At 36.1% G+C, this 21,983-nt stretch overlaps 4 protein-coding genes across 4 annotated transcripts; 3 read left to right on the top strand and 1 right to left on the bottom strand.

Annotated features, from left to right (window-relative positions):
* Nucleotides 1-759: 759 nt before the first annotated feature.
* On the bottom strand, nucleotides 760-1,749 carry LOC125469707 (protein BUNDLE SHEATH DEFECTIVE 2, chloroplastic). The gene is made up of 3 exons (XM_048567423.1): nucleotides 1,471-1,749; nucleotides 1,221-1,369; nucleotides 760-918 (listed from the first exon to the last, which is right to left on the bottom strand). Exons 1-3 carry the CDS (start codon nucleotides 1,594-1,596, stop codon nucleotides 876-878), a joined length of 318 nt encoding a protein of 105 aa, XP_048423380.1. The 5' UTR covers nucleotides 1,597-1,749; the 3' UTR covers nucleotides 760-875.
* A 1,184-nt stretch (nucleotides 1,750-2,933) lies between these two features.
* Nucleotides 2,934-6,223, top strand: LOC125469559 (G-type lectin S-receptor-like serine/threonine-protein kinase At4g27290). Its single transcript, XM_048566962.1, has 6 exons — nucleotides 2,934-4,113; nucleotides 4,475-4,692; nucleotides 4,829-5,036; nucleotides 5,124-5,361; nucleotides 5,468-5,618; nucleotides 5,718-6,223. The coding sequence occupies exons 1-6, from the start codon at nucleotides 2,934-2,936 to the stop codon at nucleotides 6,030-6,032; spliced, it is 2,310 nt and encodes a 769-aa protein (XP_048422919.1). The 3' UTR covers nucleotides 6,033-6,223.
* A 4,329-nt stretch (nucleotides 6,224-10,552) lies between these two features.
* On the top strand, nucleotides 10,553-12,521 carry LOC125469603 (protein kinase PINOID 2-like). Its single transcript, XM_048567144.1, has 2 exons — nucleotides 10,553-11,221; nucleotides 11,563-12,521. Exons 1-2 carry the CDS (start codon nucleotides 10,641-10,643, stop codon nucleotides 12,482-12,484), a joined length of 1,503 nt encoding a protein of 500 aa, XP_048423101.1. The 5' UTR covers nucleotides 10,553-10,640; the 3' UTR covers nucleotides 12,485-12,521.
* Nucleotides 12,522-18,505: 5,984 nt separating this feature from the next.
* On the top strand, nucleotides 18,506-20,573 carry LOC125469605 (early nodulin-93-like). Its single transcript, XM_048567154.1, has 4 exons — nucleotides 18,506-18,776; nucleotides 19,655-19,716; nucleotides 19,816-19,891; nucleotides 20,020-20,573. The coding sequence occupies exons 1-4, from the start codon at nucleotides 18,698-18,700 to the stop codon at nucleotides 20,112-20,114; spliced, it is 312 nt and encodes a 103-aa protein (XP_048423111.1). The 5' UTR covers nucleotides 18,506-18,697; the 3' UTR covers nucleotides 20,115-20,573.
* The last annotated feature ends 1,410 nt before the right edge of the window (nucleotides 20,574-21,983 follow it).

The following is a 21,983-nucleotide window of genomic DNA, read 5'->3' on the forward strand; positions in this document are numbered from 1 at the left end:
GGCCGGAACTAAGGGGAGACTGCCACGTCGAGAAGGGTGGCTGGTGGGTTACACGCGGCGGAGTTCAAGCTGGAACACCACCCCAACCGGACGGTTTGTGGGACCTCTAGCGGGACATCATATGGTGGGGCCCGCAGGTGATGTACACACGAGAAACTTCGGGGTGCGGTTGGCAAACGGCAAACCAACACGACGTCGGATGACCGAATTTTTGAGAAAGCATGTTGGGCTTTTGTTTTATGTTGGGTTGGGTTTGGGTTTTTTAATTTTGGATGTGGGCCTGTTTGTTGGTCCATTTTCACCCCACCCAACAAACCCTAAACAAAATCTGTGCATATCACCCTGTCATCCTACCATCTGTGCAAATTAAGGTTTAAACTTCCAACCAAAGGAAAAGGATCTCCTTTTCCTAGATTCTAGAGATCTCGTAATCGTAACCGTTCATTGTATATCGTGCGATCAGTTTTTTTTAAGTACTGTTCATATTTAATTTTAAATTTTAAATTTTGAAATGATTTCTGATCGCACGATGTACGATGAACGGTTATGATCATATGTTTCATAGGAAAAAGATCCTCGTCGGATCCTTTTCCTTTGGTTTAAACTGAATCGACTAGGAGAACTAGTTGATCTGATTTCTTTTTCATGCTTCTCCTATTCGAAACTATTACATTAATTTGAACCAGCATGTGGATTTTGAACCGGAACGCATTCGTAAAAACCTCACACTTTACCCTAAAATATATGATCACATGCAACAAAAGTAAGACTCACTTTATTTTGATGCACTCGTACAAGTTACAACATAAGGTTGAGTAACATTACATGATTAAGAACTAAAGAAATAACCATTCTGCCATTGATTATACAATTACTCAATTGTATCCCTTCCCTAGACAGTTGAGACAGCGTTGCACCCTGCAAAATCCCATTAAAAAAAATAATAATAAAAAAAAAAAAACATCAAAACACACAAAATTTCACATGCAAAAGATAAGCAATCTTAATATTTTAAAGAGACGAACCAGCAACCCACTGCTAATTACATTCGTATAATCAACAAACGTTTCTATTCCCCCTACAAGCACCACAAGTATGAAATTTTATCACAAAATACGTGGACACAATTAGTACTATTAACCTTCGTTACATATCATATTGCATTTTTTGTCAATTTTCCGACGGATAATCGAAGCAAAGAGCGTTAGTATCGAATTTACCTATTTCCATCACAGGTAGGGCAAAGGCAGGGGTTGATGGCAATCGGATCGTGCAGCGGCGACCATTCAATGGTGGCATTCCCTTTGCAAAGCTTGCATATATAAAACCCTTTCCCTCTGCAAACCACACAGGGCAGCGCAACCCTTCTCTGCCGCAAAAACCCACCAACAAAATGGCGATAAGATACCAATTCAACAAAGACGGAGAAGATATTTTGGAAGTTAAGAGCTGGGTTTTTGGTCTTTTTACCCGTTTGGATTCGGCGGCGAACCGGAGAGCTCCGATTGTGGCGGTGGAAGCCAGGTTGAGGGTGAGGATTCCACCGAGGAGTACGGCGGCGGCTGTGCCAACGGTGCGGAGTTGCTTCGGAAACATGGTTGGTGTGGTGGAGTTTCGCTCAGTCGATTTGTCGAACTGTTGGAGGGCGTTGAGTCAAACTCTCTGAAGCTAAAGGCAAAAGGCAATCCAGGTGAAGTGGGCCGTACCAGAAAACTGAGGCCCGTTTGTTTTGGTATGCGGAGACCGTTAGAATTTGGAATGTTAGGATGATGGGATCCTAACCCTCTTTTATTTGGGTTTCCATTATTTACGAGAACGGGACTTAATCAAAGGCGCATTCAAGAAACTTGCATCCACTCCGTTACGTGAAGTGGCAAATGCACCCTAAGTTGGGATTATGATCCACTTCGGATTTCTGTGTCTAGATCTGCAAATTGAGAGATTTGGACCACTTAATTTCAATTTTATGATCTCCATTAGTCCATTCCATTGGCACACTTCACAAAAATTCAAAAAAGATGAACAACTCAGATCTCTTTCTCTTTTTTGAACGATTCAGATCTCCCGATTCACGAGCTCCGAACACAAAAATCCAAAGTGAATCTCATTCTCTTAAGTTAGAGCATTTTGAAAAAGAGCCACGTTTTTTCGCTTAGACTGATGGTGTACTGTATGAGGCCTTTAAGCAGATTCTCAAACACATCTTTTAACAAAATGAAGACCAACTGTCGCTTAAGACCAAATGATCATACTTTAAAACGCATAAGGTTAAGTGCTATGTGCTCTCCGTCTTTGATGTGAAGATGTGACAAGCACACGGAATGATATATCACGTGTCATTATATAAATAGTGAGATATGTATATTAAAATGTTAATAACTTAAAAAATAAAATTTCTCACAACTTATATAAAAACACATGATGTACTACTCATATTCCCGTCACATTGAAAAATTTCTCCACAAGTAGGGACAAACTAATAGAATATTAGACCTTTTGAGAATATTATTGATAATATCAATGCTTAAGATTCATGTTCTTGACCTTGGCCGGCCAACTAGCAGTCAACACTTTCTTGGATTTTAGATGCTCTCCAGACTTCTCGGTTAAGATTAAGGTTAATTATGTTTATTCCTTCATTTGGACTATACAATTTTATTAAATACACATAATTAATATATATATATATATATATGTATATATAATTGTTGGGCTGTTATCCTGTCATGTTTCCAAGTTCCCAAACATAAATTCCCAACATGATATCAATTTACAGAAGCCGTACGCCAAAGAATTGCTACCCCTCCACCATTTTTGACTCTCTATCTTTCTCTCTCTCTCTCTCTCTCAAATGTTGCCACCTAGTATAACAACCCTCATCGCAACATAGTCCCTCATAGTACAATTGTTTTCTGTCTTTGATTTGTTTAGACATGAAAACATCGAGAACATTTTCTCTTCTGTTGTGTACTTTCACCTGCTTCTTTGTGCGTTTAACTTATGCATCGGACACCCTGAGTCATGGACAATTCTTGTACAGCAATCAAACCTTGGTTTCTGCCGGCGGAGTGTTTGAGCTAGGCTTTTTCAGCTCCCCCTCTTCGCCGGACACGTACATGGGAATCTGGTTCAAGAATGACAAGAACCAAAAGCCAGTTTGGGTTGCAAACAGAAACAGCCCCCTTATGGATTCCGTTGGAACGGTGGGTTCCTCCGAAGTATATCTCACCATCCGGTATGATGGGAACATGGTGATCCTTGACAGAAGAGACACTCCGTTTATTGTGAATTATGGAGCAGTTGCACCAGGGAAAAACACAACTGTAACGATTCTTGACTCGGGAAATCTTGTCCTGATGGAAGGAGGAGACACGTTTTGGCAGAGTTTCTATTACCCGACGGATACATTTCTTCCTGGAATGAAGTTGGGGTTGTTCAACATAAACACTGAGGAGTCGAGGAGACAGTATCTTGTGTCCTGGTCAAGCACTTCTGACCCTACTGATGGTCCTTATGCTCTAGGCATTGATCAAGTGAACCACACTCAGTTCAACGTCTGGCGCAGCGATGGAGCTTTCCAACAGATTGGATTTTGGGATGGCCATGAATTCCATTTATTCTTCAAAAGCAAGTCGGATAATCTCAACTACAGTTTCGTTTGGCATAGTAACGAGATTTATCTTACTTTTAGCAATAAAAATAGTAGCATGCCTTCGTGGTTCGTGGTAGCCTCGGATGGGCTGATTGATGAGTTCATGATGGTAGGAAATGAGATTACGATTGTCGATTATTCACTATGCAATGACACAATGGCACGCAGTTCTAACGGCTGTTTGGTGCGGACGCCATCAGCGTGCTCAGATGGAGATAATTTCTCACGTGTCACAGGAATGCTGCCGATTTCATTGTTTTTAAGTTGGCCAATTCGGATAGATCCCTATGACTGCGAGATATTGTGCAGGAACAATTGCTCATGTGTTGCATATACATATGATTCTCTGCCGGATGATGGAACTCTATGTCAACTTTATTATGGAAATAAAACCGATCTTCAAAGAATCGTCAGGACAGGAAACAGCACCATCTATGTGCGTGGTAACGCCTTTAAATCCGGTAAGCTTTTTCAATTACTCAACCTTTGATAGTTAGAGGAAGAATCAACAGCGGAACTACGTATCCTTTGTTCATTCAAATGCCCTTAAAGTTTTTAGATGGTAAGATGTGAACAGCCTCCTTTTTCTCTCCCTAAATTCTGATAGAGAACATTTTCTTTTTCTTTCCCCACTCCTCAGATAGGAAGCTGTTGGCTGTCACAATTATGGTGATTCCCTTTGTGTTGTTCATTTTAATCTTATTGCTATGGATAAAGTGCAACTCTTTAGGTACGTTAACTACGCTATCGATTGTCCAACACACAGCAAAACGTTGCCAAATTAATATGTTGAGTAGACTGACTTCTTTGTACCAACAACAGGAATTTATGAATTCCGCAGTGGCACGAGAGACAGTATGAGGCTGTTATTGTCGCAGTTGAATGCCGATGATAATGCCAGCAGTCCTAATCTTATAGAATTTGGAAGGCAGAAGGATCATGAGTTGCCACTGCTTAGCTTTTCATTTATAGTGAAATCCACGAATAATTTCTCTCTTGCAAATAAGCTTGGGCAAGGTGGTTTCGGGCCTGTTTATAAGGTTTGTATTGCAATTGTACTACATTTCTAACAATAAGGCATATGGTGTGACGAGTTTTATCGATTTCTAATTTGAGAAGTTATATTAGATTCAAAGTTTATGTGAAAAAAAAACCTGTATCTGTTGTTTGTTGCAGGGCAAATTACTACAACACGACATTGCAGTCAAAAGGTTATCCAAAAGTTCTGGACAAGGACCGGTGGAGTTCAAGAACGAGGTGCAGTTAATCTCTAAGCTCCAGCACAGAAATCTTGTGAAGCTTTTGGGTTGTTGCATTCATCGAGAAGAAAAGATACTAATATATGAGTACATGCCCAATAAAAGCTTGGATTCTTTCCTTTTCGGTTTGTAAATTCATCTACGCCCCTTCCCTATTTTATATTTGGTTATCGGTTTAGTTCTCTCATGCTGTTGAATTGCAATTCTTGCAGATCAATCAAAGCGAAGGCTATTAAATTGGAGACAGCGCATACACATAATCGAAGGGATTGCTCAAGGGCTTCTTTATCTTCACAAGTACTCTAGATTAAGAATTATTCATCGAGATCTGAAAATTAGCAACATCTTATTGGATGCTCACATGAACCCCAAGATTTCAGACTTCGGCTTGGCTAGAATTTTATCTGGGAATGAATGTCGAGCCAAAACAAATCGGGTTGTTGGAACATTGTAAGTAATTTCATGCCTGCATTTGTGTATTTTTGACATGTGTTTGTCATGCAGCATATATTTTTCATAAAACTAATAACTCACTTTTTCTTTTCACTAAAACCAGTGGCTATATGTCTCCTGAGTATTTGATGCACGGCCTTTTCTCAACTAAATCCGATGTGTTCAGCTTTGGAGTTATTGTATTGGAGATTGTAAGCGGTAGGAAGAATGCAAATTTTTATGAGTCAGATCATTCCCTAAACTTACTAGGACATGTAAGTAGCAACACGCTTTGGTTCTGAATTTATAAAATTGTTGTATGATATACCCCTCTATTCTATTTATCCAAGTTTAAAATGTGAAAATTGTTGAAGGCTTGGAACTTATGGAAATCTGGGCGAGCCGCGGAGCTTATGGATTCGACATTGGCAGATTCAAGCTCAATGCAAAGCCTTGTGCTCTGCATTCAGTTGGGTCTTTTATGTGTCCAAGACTGCGCAGAAGATAGACCAACCATGTCGGATGTTGTTTCGATGCTGAGCAATGAAGGAGCAACTTTACCTAACCCTAAGCAGCCTACGTATTCGAATTTAACGACAGAGGTTGATAAAGCATTAATGGTTGATAAACCATTAAATCGATTGCCTTCCGTAAATTTATTAACATTTTCGGAAGTGGAAGCACGATAACAGCTTCGAAAGCGAATCAAAGGTAAATCGTTGCTTGTGTTCCAAGTAAATGTGCAGATGTATAGCTATATGTTCTTTTTCGAACTGATGAAGCCACCTGAGGTGGTTATTTTCTACTTTTTTTTCCCTTCTGAATTTTATCCTCTACCAAAATGTACATATTTATTTTTTATTTTCTCCATGCACGTATAAAAGGCACAGTTTCTCAACAAATTTAGCAGTACCCATTTCTTATATGGGGCCCAAAAGCCCTAGGCAAGACAACTTGAAGTCCAAAGCCAAAGCCCATCCATTCTTCTTTGGACAAGACATCCTTTGTTTATACAAATACATATTGTTAATATGGTGGTGGTAAGTCACCGATATCATGTAACTAAAACGTATTGACTTGTTATCGATATAAATCCGTTTTATGTATACAACAAAATAGACATCTGTCATAGAGAATTTCTTATCAAGTATTAATCAAATTGTGTTTAAACCAACTCATATCATGAAAACAAAATAAATATAAAAAACATTAAAAAATTAAATTAAATTAAAGGTAGTTCCTCACTCCTCAGCATATGTATCCATATCGTCGTTGAATTTTTTATCCAATTGCACTGAAATTTATGCTTCTTCACAAACCTTTTCTTAAGAAACCCTAGCTAGGGTTCATAAACTTTCCTATATTCATATATTACTGTGTAAAGTCTTGTTGTGGGGTTGTCAGTTTGGCCATGTTTTGCTCAGTCTATGATCCTTCTACATTATTGAAGAAGTGGAAGTTCACAGTTTAGACAACGACATTGTTGGTTCCAATTTCATCGTATCTTTTCTTCCGATTTTATTGTGCTCATCGACAAGCTATTCACATTCTCGATCTGAAAAATTTGTCCCACGTTATAGAGAAAAGTTTGTCGTTTTTAATCTATATACGTACTAATCTCGAATTATAATCGAAGGCTTCACCCTTCTTTGACATTAATTTATCAATTGGTGGTTGCATAAAGAAATGAAATGAAATATTTTCAAACATGATCGCTTGCAATGATGAGAGATTTTGTCCATGATGATACAATAAAAACCAAACTTTCATGCAATACAAAAACACATATAACTAAATTATTTATCAGAAAAATTAATGTCCTCACTGATACTATTCTACCAAGCGTAGTTCTAACAGATTATTTTGTTTTGGGGTGTGCTATTCATACACCCCCTTTTACTTCTCATACACCCTTCTAATTTTTGACCGTCGGCTATAATAAATTGAAGAATAGTATGTGTTTTGTATTGCATGAAAGGATATAGAGTACTTGGAGCTAACAAAAGACTTAAAACAAAACCAAGCGTAGTGACGTTCTAGAATTTATACAGCCAACTCCACTTAGTGGGATAAGACTTGATTGTTATTGTTGGTTTAACCTCAAAGAAAAAAGAAGACAATGTTGTCGGAAACTTTTATTGGTGAGGGGAGAGGAATGTATGGGGCAAGTGATGGAGCTTTGAGTCATCCTATATATATGCTTCTCTGTAACACTGCAATTCTTGCTAGGTTTGTTGCCTGAAATTGGAACAAAAGCATTGCAACTGATAAGATCCTGTGGTGAAAAAGTGCAGAATTGAAAAAAAGGCAGAAAAAGGGATAAAAATTAATTTAATTTAAAAAAAAAAAAAGATATCTGCGGAGGAAAATTTCAAAGAATTTGTGAAAGGTCCAAAGTAATTCCATTAAAACTGGCAGAGGGGACAGGATTTGGTGCCATCCTCCTAAATATATTTCATCTATCAAATTCAAACCCATGTTTTTCCATTTTTTCCCTCTCATGAATAATATTTGTTGCTTTTTTCTTTCTTTAAAATCTCTTTATTTGGTTTTGTGAACAGAAACAAATTTAAAATAAATTGTGCTTTAGGGTCCCACAAGATCAAACACCATGGGATGGGGTAAGTATCAACAAGAAAGTCCAGAATCACACTGATTGGGTGATCTTTGTTGTCTGATCTAAAGCTAAAAGGCGGGAATATGATGTCTTTCAATGGTGGGATGCATGAAATAAAAAATTATAATAATAATATTATTAGAGGGGATTTTGAACTAATTTACAAATGAGAATACACACAAGCCTAAGTACTTAAGTTAAATAATATTTTATGTAAGAAAGTATATTTACATGGGCGATGCTACTGCGCACATCATCATTTACTTTTCATCTAGACTTTCATTTTGAAATTTATCAAACATGATATCAACAACTAAGTAATTGAAGTATAGATTGTGTCAATAACTAGCATGCAGAACATGTTGACAGTCTATAACGTCTTCATATGCTTGTTGATATTAGGTGGTCAGATATGTCACGTGATCACAATCTAAATTCTCCACACAAAAGGACTAAATACAAATCATAAACTTTTGTTTATTAGAAAATGTGTTAGGACCTATCATTCATACTCTCATGAGCTGATGCAGACGTCCTTACCCTTTATAAATCTCACAAGCATGAATAACCAAAATAAACCAAATGCAGGTCCCCTACAGTCTACATGGGTTCACATGCATGACAAGAACGTCATAAACATATTAGGGCAGAAGGTATAAAGGGGCACCAGCCACGTAACCCTAATGAGGTGGACGTGAATACAGAGGCACGGGTATTTGGTGCACCCACCACCTTTCCACTGACCTATGGCCTGTCTGTTAATTTACCAAAAGGTCCCTCACTTTTAAAGTAACTACTGTTTTACAGAGCAGAATATCGATTTTTAAGGTGGCAAGCAATTTGACCGTTTGATAGAGGTTGATTGGTAGATAACAGTGGTAAAACACCAACACTACGACATGTCGTTGAGGGTAGGCGTGGTTTGCGAACTTTTATCGTGGTTCTTGAAAAAACGGTGGAACGAGGCTTTTAACGGGAAAAGAAAGAAGCGACGCTTTTTGACCGCCAGCTTTGGAAAGGCACATTTGTTGAGGCAAAATAACAAATCAGCCACCCGCTAAACAAATACAAAAATACTTGTCGAAAACCCTAATCGATGCCATGTTAATTAAAGCAGTATTCTAAAAGAGTGTAATTCAAGTTCAAATTTTCTACACATACATAGTCGAATATCGTTTAAATAAAACAACTCGACCCATTAATTTGGGCTTAGCACTTGTTTGAGACTAGTTCTAGAAGAGCTAACGTGTTTGAAAACCTTAAAAGTGGTTATGAATCGTAAAAGCAGCTTTTTGAAGAAATACATGTTGCATTCATAAAAATTACACAAAATACTTTAGGGTTTATGTTAAAAATTTATGCTTATTAAGCGCTCTTATGAGCTGAAGTATCTTATACAAAAACAGTTTTAGTGAAACTCTTACATGTCTAATCGTAGGTGTCAAATGATGATTAGAGAAAGGGAAAAAGTAGCAAGACCCCAAAAGTATTCATAGAATACAAATTTGTACAGCAAACTGCAGGGAGACAGAAGCAAATGACATGCACATACAACTAGTTAGATTCTAAGACATGAAATATCACATCATAAAATAATTACTTCCATGTAAGACCTTTTACATATGAGAAATTGACAAGGTCCTAATTAAAGCACCATTAAAATAATAAAAGAAGATAAGATAAATAATGAAAATTACAAGTTACAAGGCCTTGTTTGGCTGGTTTTATAATTTTAATATGATGAAACATGCATCAACCATTGGTTTTGGAAGTCACTTTTGAAAACAAAGCATAGTGGTGGTGTCAGCTGAGATAAGCATGCCTAGAACAAGATCAATCTAAAAGCTCTTTATTTGCTGCAGTCTTTTGTTTGGCCGAAGGCAGATAGCTTGGGTTGGTTGAGATCAGCTGTAAGAAATTAAAACGCTAGAAATTGTAGAAAAAAGAAATGGAAATGGTGAACCAGATAAATTTCCATAGACTTGCACTGTGTATTTCCAAAAGTGGAGTGGTTTACCAAAATAGCCATCCTCTTGCTCCCCTTTCTACGTATCTTTTGGGAGAACCCCACATGATTCATCAAAAAGTGAAAAGAATGGCATTGTTGTGAAATATTGTGGAAACATGGGTAAGTATATAGATGACTTTCATAGCTGCATAGAACAATAACTTGGCACTTAAGTTTGATAAAACTTGGGTAGAGACAGCGACTACATCATTTATCAGACAACTCTAACAGAAGTGAAAACACTCTATGCATGATGATACAACTTGACTCCATGACTCATCACATTCAATGTGAGAGTTGTCCAAATAAAACAATCATGCTGAAGTAAAGTTTTCATCCTTAACTTCTACCAAAATTTGACACATATTTAGTGGAATCCGATATTTGGTATGTGAGAATGGATTAAAAATAAGAAAATTCTACAATAATGTCTACTCATATATTAACACATAAACTAATTATACTAAATTATTGTAATTCGGTAGTATCACACACTAATTTTTCTTTTATTATCAAAAGTAGCACTTTGTAACTTTGTTTGAACAACTATTACATATTTTGATGTGCTAAATAGCCTCATAGCCTACTAGTTCTCACAAACCCCTTGTTATAAAAAGCCCGATAAAGCAAACAGAACACACACACTCTCTCTCTCTCTGCTTCTTCACAACAATGGCAGCCATGACAACCAAAGATGAATCGGAATATGATAGCAGTTGCTCATCCATAACAGTTCCGGACTCGAGCCGGAGCTGGATGAGCAACCTGAGCTTCAGCAGCCGCCGGCCGAGTTCGGTCTCCATCTGCTCCTCCGCCACTGAAGCCTGCCCGCATTCCTCTGCTCACAAGCCCCACAAAGCCAACCAAGCTGCATGGGAAGCCATGAGGAGGCTCCGCAGCTCTAAAGGCCGAGTTGGGCTTGAACATTTTCGTCTCCTCCGTCGACTCGGCAGCGGCGACATAGGAAATGTGTACCTTTGCCAGATAAGAAACCCGGTGGTGGGTTTGCCGCAGTGCTTTTATGCCATGAAAGTGGTGGACAGAGAAGCACTTGCTATAAGGAAGAAGCTGCACAGAGCTGAGATGGAGAAGGAGATTCTGGACATGCTTGATCACCCTTTTTTGCCTACTCTCTACGCTGAGTTTGATGCTTCTCACTACTCATGCTTGGTTATGGAGTTTTGCCCCGGCGGTGACTTGTATGTCGCTCGGCAAGGCCTCCCCCGAAAATGCTTCAGCATCTCATCTGCTAGGTAATTACTTAACTCCATCTAACTAATCGTAGTTAGTAGGAAATGTTCTCTCGTCAAACAGTATTAATCTTAGTCGGAAGTTCTGCTATCAATTAATTTACTTCCTGTAATTGCACTTAGTCGGTAATTAATAGCCGAAAATGTTCTCTTGATACAGTGCGTTTCATTTGATAACATAGTACCTTAAAAATAGCTATATGTACGTTCATTATCATGTTTTCTAAATTATGAGGAAACTCAGGAGTACTATTAGCTAGAGAATTACTAGGTAGCCTCGTTTTATTTTGTGAAAGAGGTATAAAATTGAAATAATTACAATTCTTGGGATGAATTAATCGCAGGTTTTACGCGGCGGAGACGCTGTTAGCTCTAGAGTATCTGCACATGATGGGGATTGTTTACAGAGACTTGAAGCCTGAAAATGTGCTGGTTAGAGAGGATGGGCACATCATGCTCTCAGATTTTGATCTCTCCCTCAAATGCGACGTGGTTCCGAAATTGCTCAGGCGAAAATCAGAGCTAGAATCGAACCAGAAGAGCGCAAGGAGCTCATCAATGTCGTATTGTGCTGCTGCCCCCATGCAGCCTGTGCTCTCTTGTTTCTCTGCATCCCATAAGGAAAAGAAAGGCACAGTCACAACCATAACAGAACAAGTTGGTGCTGGTAATCATGTTAATCACGATCATCAAGATACTAATCATGATTATGATGATGATTATCAAGAGCTTAACCCGGAAATGGTGGCCGAACCAATCCACGCCAGGTCCAAGTCATTTGTGGGGACCCACGAGTACTTGGCGCCAGAGGTGATATCAGGGCAAGGCCATGGAAGCGCGGTGGACTGGTGGACTTTTGGAGTGTTTTTGTATGAAATGTTGTACGGGCGGACGCCTTTCAAAGGCGAAAACAACGAGAAAACCCTAATCAACATACTCAAGCAGCCATTAAGGTTTCCAAGAGTTGTGGTCAGCAGCAGTAAAGAGCTTGAGGAGATGGTCAAAGTTCAAGACTTGATTAGCAAGCTATTGGTGAAGAATCCCAAAAAGAGAGTTGGAAGCTTAAAGGGATCTGTGGAGATCAAAAGGCATGATTTCTTTAAGGGTGTGAATTGGGCTTTGATTAGGTCAGTTAGGCCTCCTCATGTCCCTAATAGCGATTTGCATGATAAAATTAGGAATAATAGAGTTAATTACTTGCCTAAGTTAAGCAAGAAGGAGAGGGATGAACCGTTTCAGATCCCTCATCATGTTGAATATTTTTAATTTTATTGCTTCGATATATTAATGATTTAATGATCCATATAGGTAACCCTAAAACACAAAGCAAATTTATTTTCACGTTTTACATAAAAAATGTCATTGGAAAGGTATCTCCCGTCCAGGTAAGTTTATGAGAGCGTTTCTCTTTTGAGAATATAAATAAATGTATGTGCAAGTAGGGATGTAAAAGTAAAGGATCCCATAATGGTCCCAATGTGATTTTCATGAGAAGTCTATGAAGACATGTGAGGACAATAATTACTCTTTGTCAATGATGGAAAAAATTATAAATAAAAAATAAAACTTGAATCATGTTTTTGCTTTTATTATTTTTACTTTTTCTCAAAAATCGTCTACTTTTTGCATATGGGACTTTCATATCCACACATTCACATGCTGTTTTCACCGAGAAAGAAACTAACAAAAGCATCATGCATGCTTCCTTCCCTTCTTTGTTCTTCTGATATTTCTGGTCATGTAAAGTGCCAACTTCTTTTTCCTCTTCCCCATATCCATCCAAGCACTTTTTTAAAGAAGCTTATGCATAATTTAATTCAAACATGTACGATTAGAGAGCGAAGTCTTAAAAATCAACCAATCAGTTCAAGCCATATGATTAGCGTTGTGGTTGTATGGAACATTTCAAGAACTAGCCTCCGTTTGTTGGCTACGACTGGACAAGATCGGAATTGAATCCAAGCCAGTATTACAAAGTTTAACGAGACATAGTATTTTGAATTGTTATCCTATATAATAGAGTCTCAACACTTATATGTTCACCAAATAGAGTTTAAAGTAATGGTTCAATTTACTTGAAATAGTCAAGTTCAGGCCGAACTACTAAACGGAATTCCTGAGAACACCTCAGTCGGCATTTGGAATTAATCTAGTCATCTATGCCCAGACAATCTTCCCAACACACAGGAAGGACAGCCCTACATTGGTTCTCAGTGCATCAGTTTGCACACGATCTCTTCTGAATTCAAAGAACCTTCTGCATATGGCTAGTGAGATTAATTTTTATAATCTTGTCATGTAATCATACTATGCAGCTAATTTGGTGCAATCTGATAAATCGTACGTACGTGTGTATGTATGATGTGCATAATATATAAAGATTTTGAGAAGGAACTGCCTGTATGCCTCTAAGTCAACGCTATGTGCACAAAGGGTCAATAGAGGTTTCATTGGCTTTCAAGAACTTGCCATTTTGTCAATACCATTGATGGAAATTCAGACTAACAAAGGGGGAGATCGTGCAGTCTTCATCACTAGTACTTTGCAGCAGCACGCGCAGGAAAGAGACAGGGTTGGCTATGGCTTGGGTGACCTCTCTCTCTCTCTTAGGGATTTCAATATGCTCCGACATATTTTAAGTTGAGACACTGTAATTTGGCCGCTATAGTTTAGGGTTTAGGATACTCTTGAGCACCCCGATGTTAGAATACTCCAAAGCATAATAAAATTTTCGCCCTCTCTCATTCTTTCTTTAAAATTAGGTCTAAAGCCTAGTCTTTATTGTACGGAATATATGTGCATGGGCCTTGCTAGCTATCGGTTTCACCAAACAAGTAAACGAAGTAGCTAGGAATTGTAATGATGCTCTTGAACTCATATCATGCTCTGTTTGCTTTTTGTATTCTGCGAGCCGTTTGGTTAAATTTCATGCAATTCTTTGACAACAACCATTTGAACCTGCTCGGCCTAAACTGGATATATTTGAAAACGAAGGGCGAGTGTTAAAGTTTCTAGTTGTATACCAATGAAATGAGGACTATATATCATGGTTGGATAACAAAATATCTGGTAGACTTAGTTATAGTTATATTCATAATTATGTGATTTTTTTAAATGTAAATTAAAAAAAATTAATACATATGTATTTCTTTGGACAAAATATAATGTCCTGTATTGCATTTTACGAGTCCAATATCCAATGGCCAAAATATCATTGTCGTGATTAGAAAAACCGTCTTTTCTCATGGTTTTGAGAAATGATTTAACAATTTAACTAACGTAGTACTTGCTTATCATTCTCTTCAATGACAACTACGTTGAGCTTGTAGCAGGAATAGGATCCTCTTAGGATTCCTTCCATACGGATTCACGGAGTCCTTCAAATCTATTCGTTCAATAAAAAATCGAACGGCTAGGAACTAATTCTCTGTTCACCTGCACCTTCACTTTTTCCTGTTCATCTTCTACCATCTTCACCTTCTCATGTTCATCAATTTCCATTTTTTCCATGTTCATCTTCTTCTCTTTTCTCCATCTCTCTCTCTCTGGCTTCAAAATTATAGGATCTGAAGAGAATCGCAGTCCTTTGTAGCAAAATTCTTGGTTTTCATGTATTTGTTGTGTATAAATTACAGCACACATTATTTGTTCCATTGCTTTTATCATTAAGATAGAATTAATTAGGATGCGGAACCAAATTATTTGAGAAGGTATAATTCTACATTATCAAAAATTTGATCATGCTCATAAATTGGACTTGTACGCCCAACAAGATCGTTCATCAAATGTTGTGACCGTCTACCATTTGTTCAAATTTCAGCTTCCATCACTCTATATATGCTTGAATAAATTATTTTACAGAGTACATCACACATTATTTGATACGAAAATTTAATAAACTAATTAGCCATGTTAGGCTAAAATTATTACTTTGATAATCATAAGAAACCTATACCAAATTTTATTTTTTGGTCCAGACATGATCTAGTGTCATCACATCCTAGATTTTGCATGTGCCACAAATTTAGAAAACATACCATCGCAATCATGGTACCAATATTATATATGTAATTAAAGTTTTAAGGTAACGCTGAACAACTATTGCTTTCCAATATTTTCATGTTCATAGGCTACTATTTTGGGGAAGACAAAAACACTTTGAATAAACAAATATACAAATTGAGTTACCTCAGCTAGTCAGGCATATTTCTGAAGTGATTGGTTAGTCGACATGGTACACTAACCATAATATGGCAAAAATATCAACATTAATCAACTGTGAATATTGATCAAAATAATCAACTGTTAAATGGGTACTAAAGCAAATAAATGAAAGAATCTTTTTATCTTTAACTACTTTTTCATTAACAATATATCTTTAACTCCTTCACCTACCTTTAGCCACTTGATTAACATTTGAAATGGAAAAGCATTAAAACAATCTTTCTTTTTGGTGACCAATTATGTGATAAAAGAAATATCAGTTCATTTGTGATAGAGAAGTCTCTCTCACGAAGTTCAGTTTTTATTGTATATGAGTTTTATACGGTCAAAAAAGTAATAATTTAATAAGGTAAGATAACACTACAAGTAATATTTTTCTCCACCAAACGAAAGATACACAAAACCTACCCATAGTCGCTATTTAGCACGTATGATTTGTAAGAGATTCTTACATCGAATTGATGATACTGGCTTTGTATATATTCACAGTTATTATTTTATGAAACACGTTATGAAAGGTAGATGTAGATACAAGATGACATTTCCTCGGTCGCACAATAGAATCTCTCAGACTTGTGACGGTGCAAAGACAGACAACATATGAAACCAGACACTCAAGGGAAAACCATGGACTGGAAAAGAGAAACCCTATCCAGGATTTTTTGAATACTGTCTGCAACAGCAGATCACCTGGTGATCTCAACCCTTGCTTTTAGGACACCTGTCTCAATCTCATCAACTATTGAAGAGCGTATGGAACCAAAGCACAAGGGCAAACCCATGGTTTTGGGGCAGCTTTGTCCCAAACCAGTTACAATTTCCACTCCCAACTCAAGAGAAAGTGAATTTCATAAAAGGTGGAATAGTAAAACTCAAATTTTAGGTTCTAAATTTATCTTAACTTGCTTAAATTTTTGGGTTAAATATGAGTTTTAACTCAAAACTCATTTTTGAAGCAAATTTCGCCCAAAATTTCTCCTGAGTTAGTAGACTGATCCACCATACATTTGTATTTTTTTTAGTTTTATTATTGAATCCAACTGCTAAGCTCTCATATGATTAAATCCAACACTAAAAAAAAAAAAGTCTAACGGTCCACATTTAAATTCAATGGTTAAATAATTAAAAAAAAAATCTTTCATATGCTTCATATTCTTTCATCATGTTCTACGAGTTTCATGGTCATAGTTTAGTGATTTTTCAAAATTTATCGGAATCTAAATATTTTTAGATCAAAATGTTCATAAAATTAAATTAGGTAGTCTACATAATTTATTTTTAAAAAAAGTTACTTTAAGAAAAAAAATATTTTAAATTCATTCTTTTAATAATCTCGGGCTAAAAATTTAACATCAGAAGAGTTTGAGCAGAAAAACTGTTTCTAAGTTAAAAATTAATTTTCAGGTTAAAAATTTTAAGTTTTAACTCAAGGGTTGAAGATGATTTAAATAAAATAACATGCAATACTTAGAAAATAAGTCTTATATAGATTCGTGGGTCATCTTAGTAACACCAAATGGTTAATATAAGAGCATCTCCAGTAGAATTGTTAAATTTATTTTTATAACTAAATATAAATTAGCCAGTAGGATTTCCTTGTTCTAAGAGAGTTGTTACTCAATTTCAAATTTAGGACTTGTACTACACTTCTTGATTTAAAGAGTTTCTAACCAAGTCTTTAAACGATCTTTTTATTATAATAATGTGTCTTTTCTCAACATCTCTATTACAAAACAACAAAAAAACGTGAGACCACTTGTTTCATATTAGGTACTATATAATATATAATATAATATCAAAATCTATACAGTAACAAAATTGTGGAGTGGCAAATTTTACTCTTTAAATTGCCACGTAGGTCAACAAACTCATATTTGAAGAGTTATATTTATGGAGGTTGTTGGAGAGGCTCTATGCTTTAATTAAGCATTGTAGGTCTCAAAAACCTTTCACCTGGAGAGAGATTTTTTTTTTATTTTTATATATAAGATAATGCTAGAGATACTAAATTTGTAAATCAAATTTTGTAAACTAAATGATACGAAAGTTAATGATTGAATTATTTAAGTGTTGATTAACGAGATTATTTCTTATTGGAAATTAATCATTTAGTTTGTAAATTTATATCTACAAATGTAGTCTATCTAACATTATGCTTTTTCAACCACAGCAAGTGGCCTAGTGGTAAGGGCACTGACTGCAGCTCTCCAATAAACAAAAAAAATGTAAGAGGTCCGGGGTTCGATCTTCAAGCTGGTGAGTCTTGATTGTGGCCACAGACATGGTGAAATTCTTCATAGCCTCTTTGGATCCATAAGGGGTGAATAAACCTGGCTTGCCATCAGTGATCAAAAAACTTTGACCAATGTACCTTGTAGCTCGTACTGTTTGTTGACCATAATTCATGAACCTAGTTACCATAGAGAACATATCGTTAATATATATATGAATAGTTTTATGTTTGTTTATTTCTCTTGTTTGAGACACGTTGTGAATATAGAATGTTACTTTACAGTGAAAAGAGTTGGACTGCTTTTTTAAAAGAAAAAAAAAATTGTTATTAGCACTCCAAAAATCTCATGTGGCACTCCAAACTTTCTATAATTAGAAAGAAAAATACACTTGTGAGAAGTATATAATGAGATTTTTGGAGTGCTAAAAACAGTTCAAAAAAAAAAAAAAAGCATTACACTTTTTATATAACAAAAATTTAGTTACAATACCGTCTAATAAATATTTATCACATGTTTAAAAATATATTATTTGTCAAATATATAAGGGAATTGTTATTATCATTCCAAAAACCTTATTTGGCACTTCAAACTTTCTATAATTAGAAAGAAAAATACATTTGTAAGGAGTGTAATATGAGATTTTTAGAATGCTAATAATAATTCTCATACATAATTGTAAAGAAATAAATTAGTCTCTCTCCGTACTTAGTTCACATTGGTATCCTCAACCATCATTTGGTTTACCCAATATCCCAGACAAAACCATGGGCACTTTGAGAAACAAAAGCCAAAGAACCAACCAACCAACCAACAACCAAAGGTGAAACTGAAAACAAGCGATTCTGACCCCAGAATTCAGTGAAACCATCTAACTCCCTCACAACACCTGTGCTTCCTGAATCCTTATAAATATCCACCCAAGTCCAACATTTCAGTTCATCCAGTGTTTCAGAAACCTTATTCATTCGCTTCGAATTTCTTCAAGTACCCTTTTTTACAACTAGCTAGTTATTCTCCTACAATGGCAAAAAACATGGCTCAGTCTCCCTTTGAGAAGGCCTCAATTGACAAACTAGCCATGGCTAAGCGTTGTTCTCATGGTATGCTTATGTTTTCTTTTCTTTTTGGTTCCGTTGCAATCATTTCTCTCTTTTAATTTCTTCATCTCTTATCATGCAACAAATACATTGCATGATAAGGGAAGTAAAGACAAAGTAATACAACATGAAGTAACTAAGATACTTTTTCCCTTTGACCAACTTGATTTATATATGCATTTTATTAATTATTTGTTTTTGTATTAATTATGAGAATTATTATTGGCACTCCAAAAATCTCACTTTGCACTCCAAATTTTCTCTAATTGGAAAAAAAAATACATTTGTGAGGAGTGTAGAATGAGATTTTTAGAGTGCTAATAACCGTTCCTTTAATTATTGGCTAAATTTAAATTAATATGGTTTTTGAATTTGTTGTGTGGTGATTCATGATGTTAAGCATCATGACCTTGAGCCAATGAGCAGCTATACAGTTGCAGACTGAAAACTGATATGCTAATTATGTGATTAAAATTTTCCATTAAAAAAAAATATATATGTGATTAAGATTTTGTATTATTTCATGTAAATGGTCTTTTTCTTCTGAAAATGGATAAAGTATATAGGGCTTCCTTTTTTATGGAAATGGATTCTCTCCTGAGCATCTGCTAATCTAACAATTACAAACAAGAGGATCCTTTTAAAGTTATAATAATTGTAATCGTTCGATTTTCATTCAACGGCCTTTGTGTGTGGATCATTAGGATCCTGAGCAGATGCTCAGGAAAGAATTCATTTCCCTTTTTTAGTGGGGGACCATACTCATAGCCATATATCCTAAGATTTTTATTTAATCTTCTTTTCTTTATATACTTAAGTAATTCACTTTTACAATTTCTTCTGGGACTGTAATTATTTTTCACTGTTAATTGGATAAACAGAGGGTGCAAAAGCAGGAGCTAAGGCAGCTGTTGTTGCCACCATTGCCACTGCTATTCCAACTGTAGGTTTTCAATCTCATCATATTTCAGGCTCCATAAATTAAAAGTTATACTGTTTTAGGGTTTACATCAAATTTTGTATGTGCTTAATATATATGCAGCTGGCTAGTGTGAGGATGCTACCTTGGGCCAGAGCCAATCTCAATCCCACTGCTCAGGCCCTCATAATCTCCACAGGTTTTCTTCAATCCTTTCCCTAATTTTCCACATCATAATCTTCTTAAAAACTTATTAATTACTGCCTTAAATATCATTATAACTAGTTTATAATTGAAAGAAAATATTGTTAATTTGATGGCGTGCAGTGGCTGGAATGGCATATTTCATTGTGGCTGACAAGACTATTTTGGCAACTGCAAGAAGGAACTCATTCAATCAAGTGGCTCGCCATGAAGCATGAATTAATCACTAACTAACTAGGGTTTATGCTCCTGTTGCTGCATGCCTGTGAACCCATATCTTTAAATATAAATAAATAGAGATGGGTTTCAATATCTAATAGCACTAGAGTGTTTATGTACTAAATTTTCAGCATTAATTTATCAATGCAAATTTTATAAAGCTTTTGAGAGGGAACTGCAGTACTTAAGCCTCCAAGTCAACGTACGGTATATGCATGAAGGCGTCAATAAAGGTTTAAGTGATGAGGAGATCACTATATTTTAGCAATACGAGCACAAGCAACTTCTATTAGCAGAAAAGAGTCAATGTTAAGCTATGGCGAGGATACCTATCTGTCTCTTTCATTATTTCTTTAAATTAGGTCTAAAGCCTCTCAAAGTGTTGTATTTGTATGACTTCTTCAGGTTTTTTACCAAATGAGAAGTTATAATATATACTCATGAATTTCATATGGTCACCTCGATCTGTTTGCCTTTCGGGCTTCTGCATGGCGATTGTTTAAGTTTCATGCAAATCTTTGACAAGAACGATTTTGTATCTGCTCAGGCCTAATTAACTGGATATATTGAAAGCAAAGGGCCAGTTTGGAAACTTCTAGCTGGCTAATTTATAAACCAGGGAAATGGGTACTATCATTGGCCAAAAGAACAAATATTTGGTAAACTAAATTCAAAATTGTGTGGTTTACAATATAAATTTATGAGAACGCTGAACTGCTGTTGCTTTCACATTTTCATTTTCATAGGCTACTATTTTGGGGGTTGACCAGAAACACAGAAATTTTGAATAAACAAATACAAACTGAGCTACCTAAACCCTTAGTCGACTTGGTACGTTGTTGATATTAAGACAAAAATATCAACATTAATCAACCCTAATTGTTACAAAAGAATCAAACTAAGAATCTTTTTACCTTTAACTACTTTACCAAAATGATGAGCACTAAGTTAATGGGGGCTACATCTTTCGTCTTACGGGTGTAAAACAATTTATGTCTACATTTTTCCTGACGTGATTGGCTATGTGTGAGAGAGAAAAAGACATGGATGCGTTTGTGAAGAAACTTTTTTCTGTAGGTCAAGTCTAACTGTATGTAATTGGCTTGAAATGCTGTATGTTATATTGACATTCTCAATCACAGTAGTTATAAAAAAGCGTCTCTCATGATACAGGGGTTTGTTTTTATTATTTTTATTGGCCATCGAGTTTGATGATGAGGTAGATTGAGTTGGTAGCTCGATTTTCTATGCTACGTACTGCCTCTGCCTTATTACAAGTAAATATTATCTCCGTCAGATGGAAGTTGAAACCACTACCACCCCACAGTGGCTACTGTGCACTGCCTTTTGGCGGTGCAAAGACGGACGACTTATGAAACCAGACCACTGGCCGCCCACTCAAGGAAAAAACCAGCAACTCGTGAAAAAAGATCAAAACCCATATTCCAACATTTTGAATGCTAGCCTGCAACAGAAGATCACTTGATGATCTCAGCTCCTGCTTTTGGGACACTTGTCCTAATCTAATGAACAATTGATTTGCATGTGGAACCAAAGCCCTTTTGTGCACCCATGGTTTTTGGGCAGCTTTGCCCAAACCAGTAGCAATTTCCTCTGAGATAGAGATAGTGACTCGAGTGATGCACAAAAGTCATCTACACTTTAAATATGTAAAATAAAACAAGAAAATGTACTTAATAGAAAATTGTAAGAATCTTTTAGAATGAGATTAACAGCTCTCTTAAAACGTGCTATGTATTATGTTTTCGACAGTTGAAAGTTGAAACTCTATTTTCAAGTCGAATTTTTGTAATAATTATAATTAGATTTATTAGCATAAGTTGCAAAACTGGAAAAATAAGTCATAT

This window comes from the organism of the source record quoted next, unplaced genomic scaffold, assembly GCF_019419815.1.
Source record: "Pyrus x bretschneideri cultivar Hongxiangsu unplaced genomic scaffold, Pyrus_bretschneideri_v1 Contig44, whole genome shotgun sequence".
In the NCBI taxonomy this organism is placed as follows: Eukaryota; Viridiplantae; Streptophyta; class Magnoliopsida; order Rosales; family Rosaceae; genus Pyrus; species Pyrus x bretschneideri.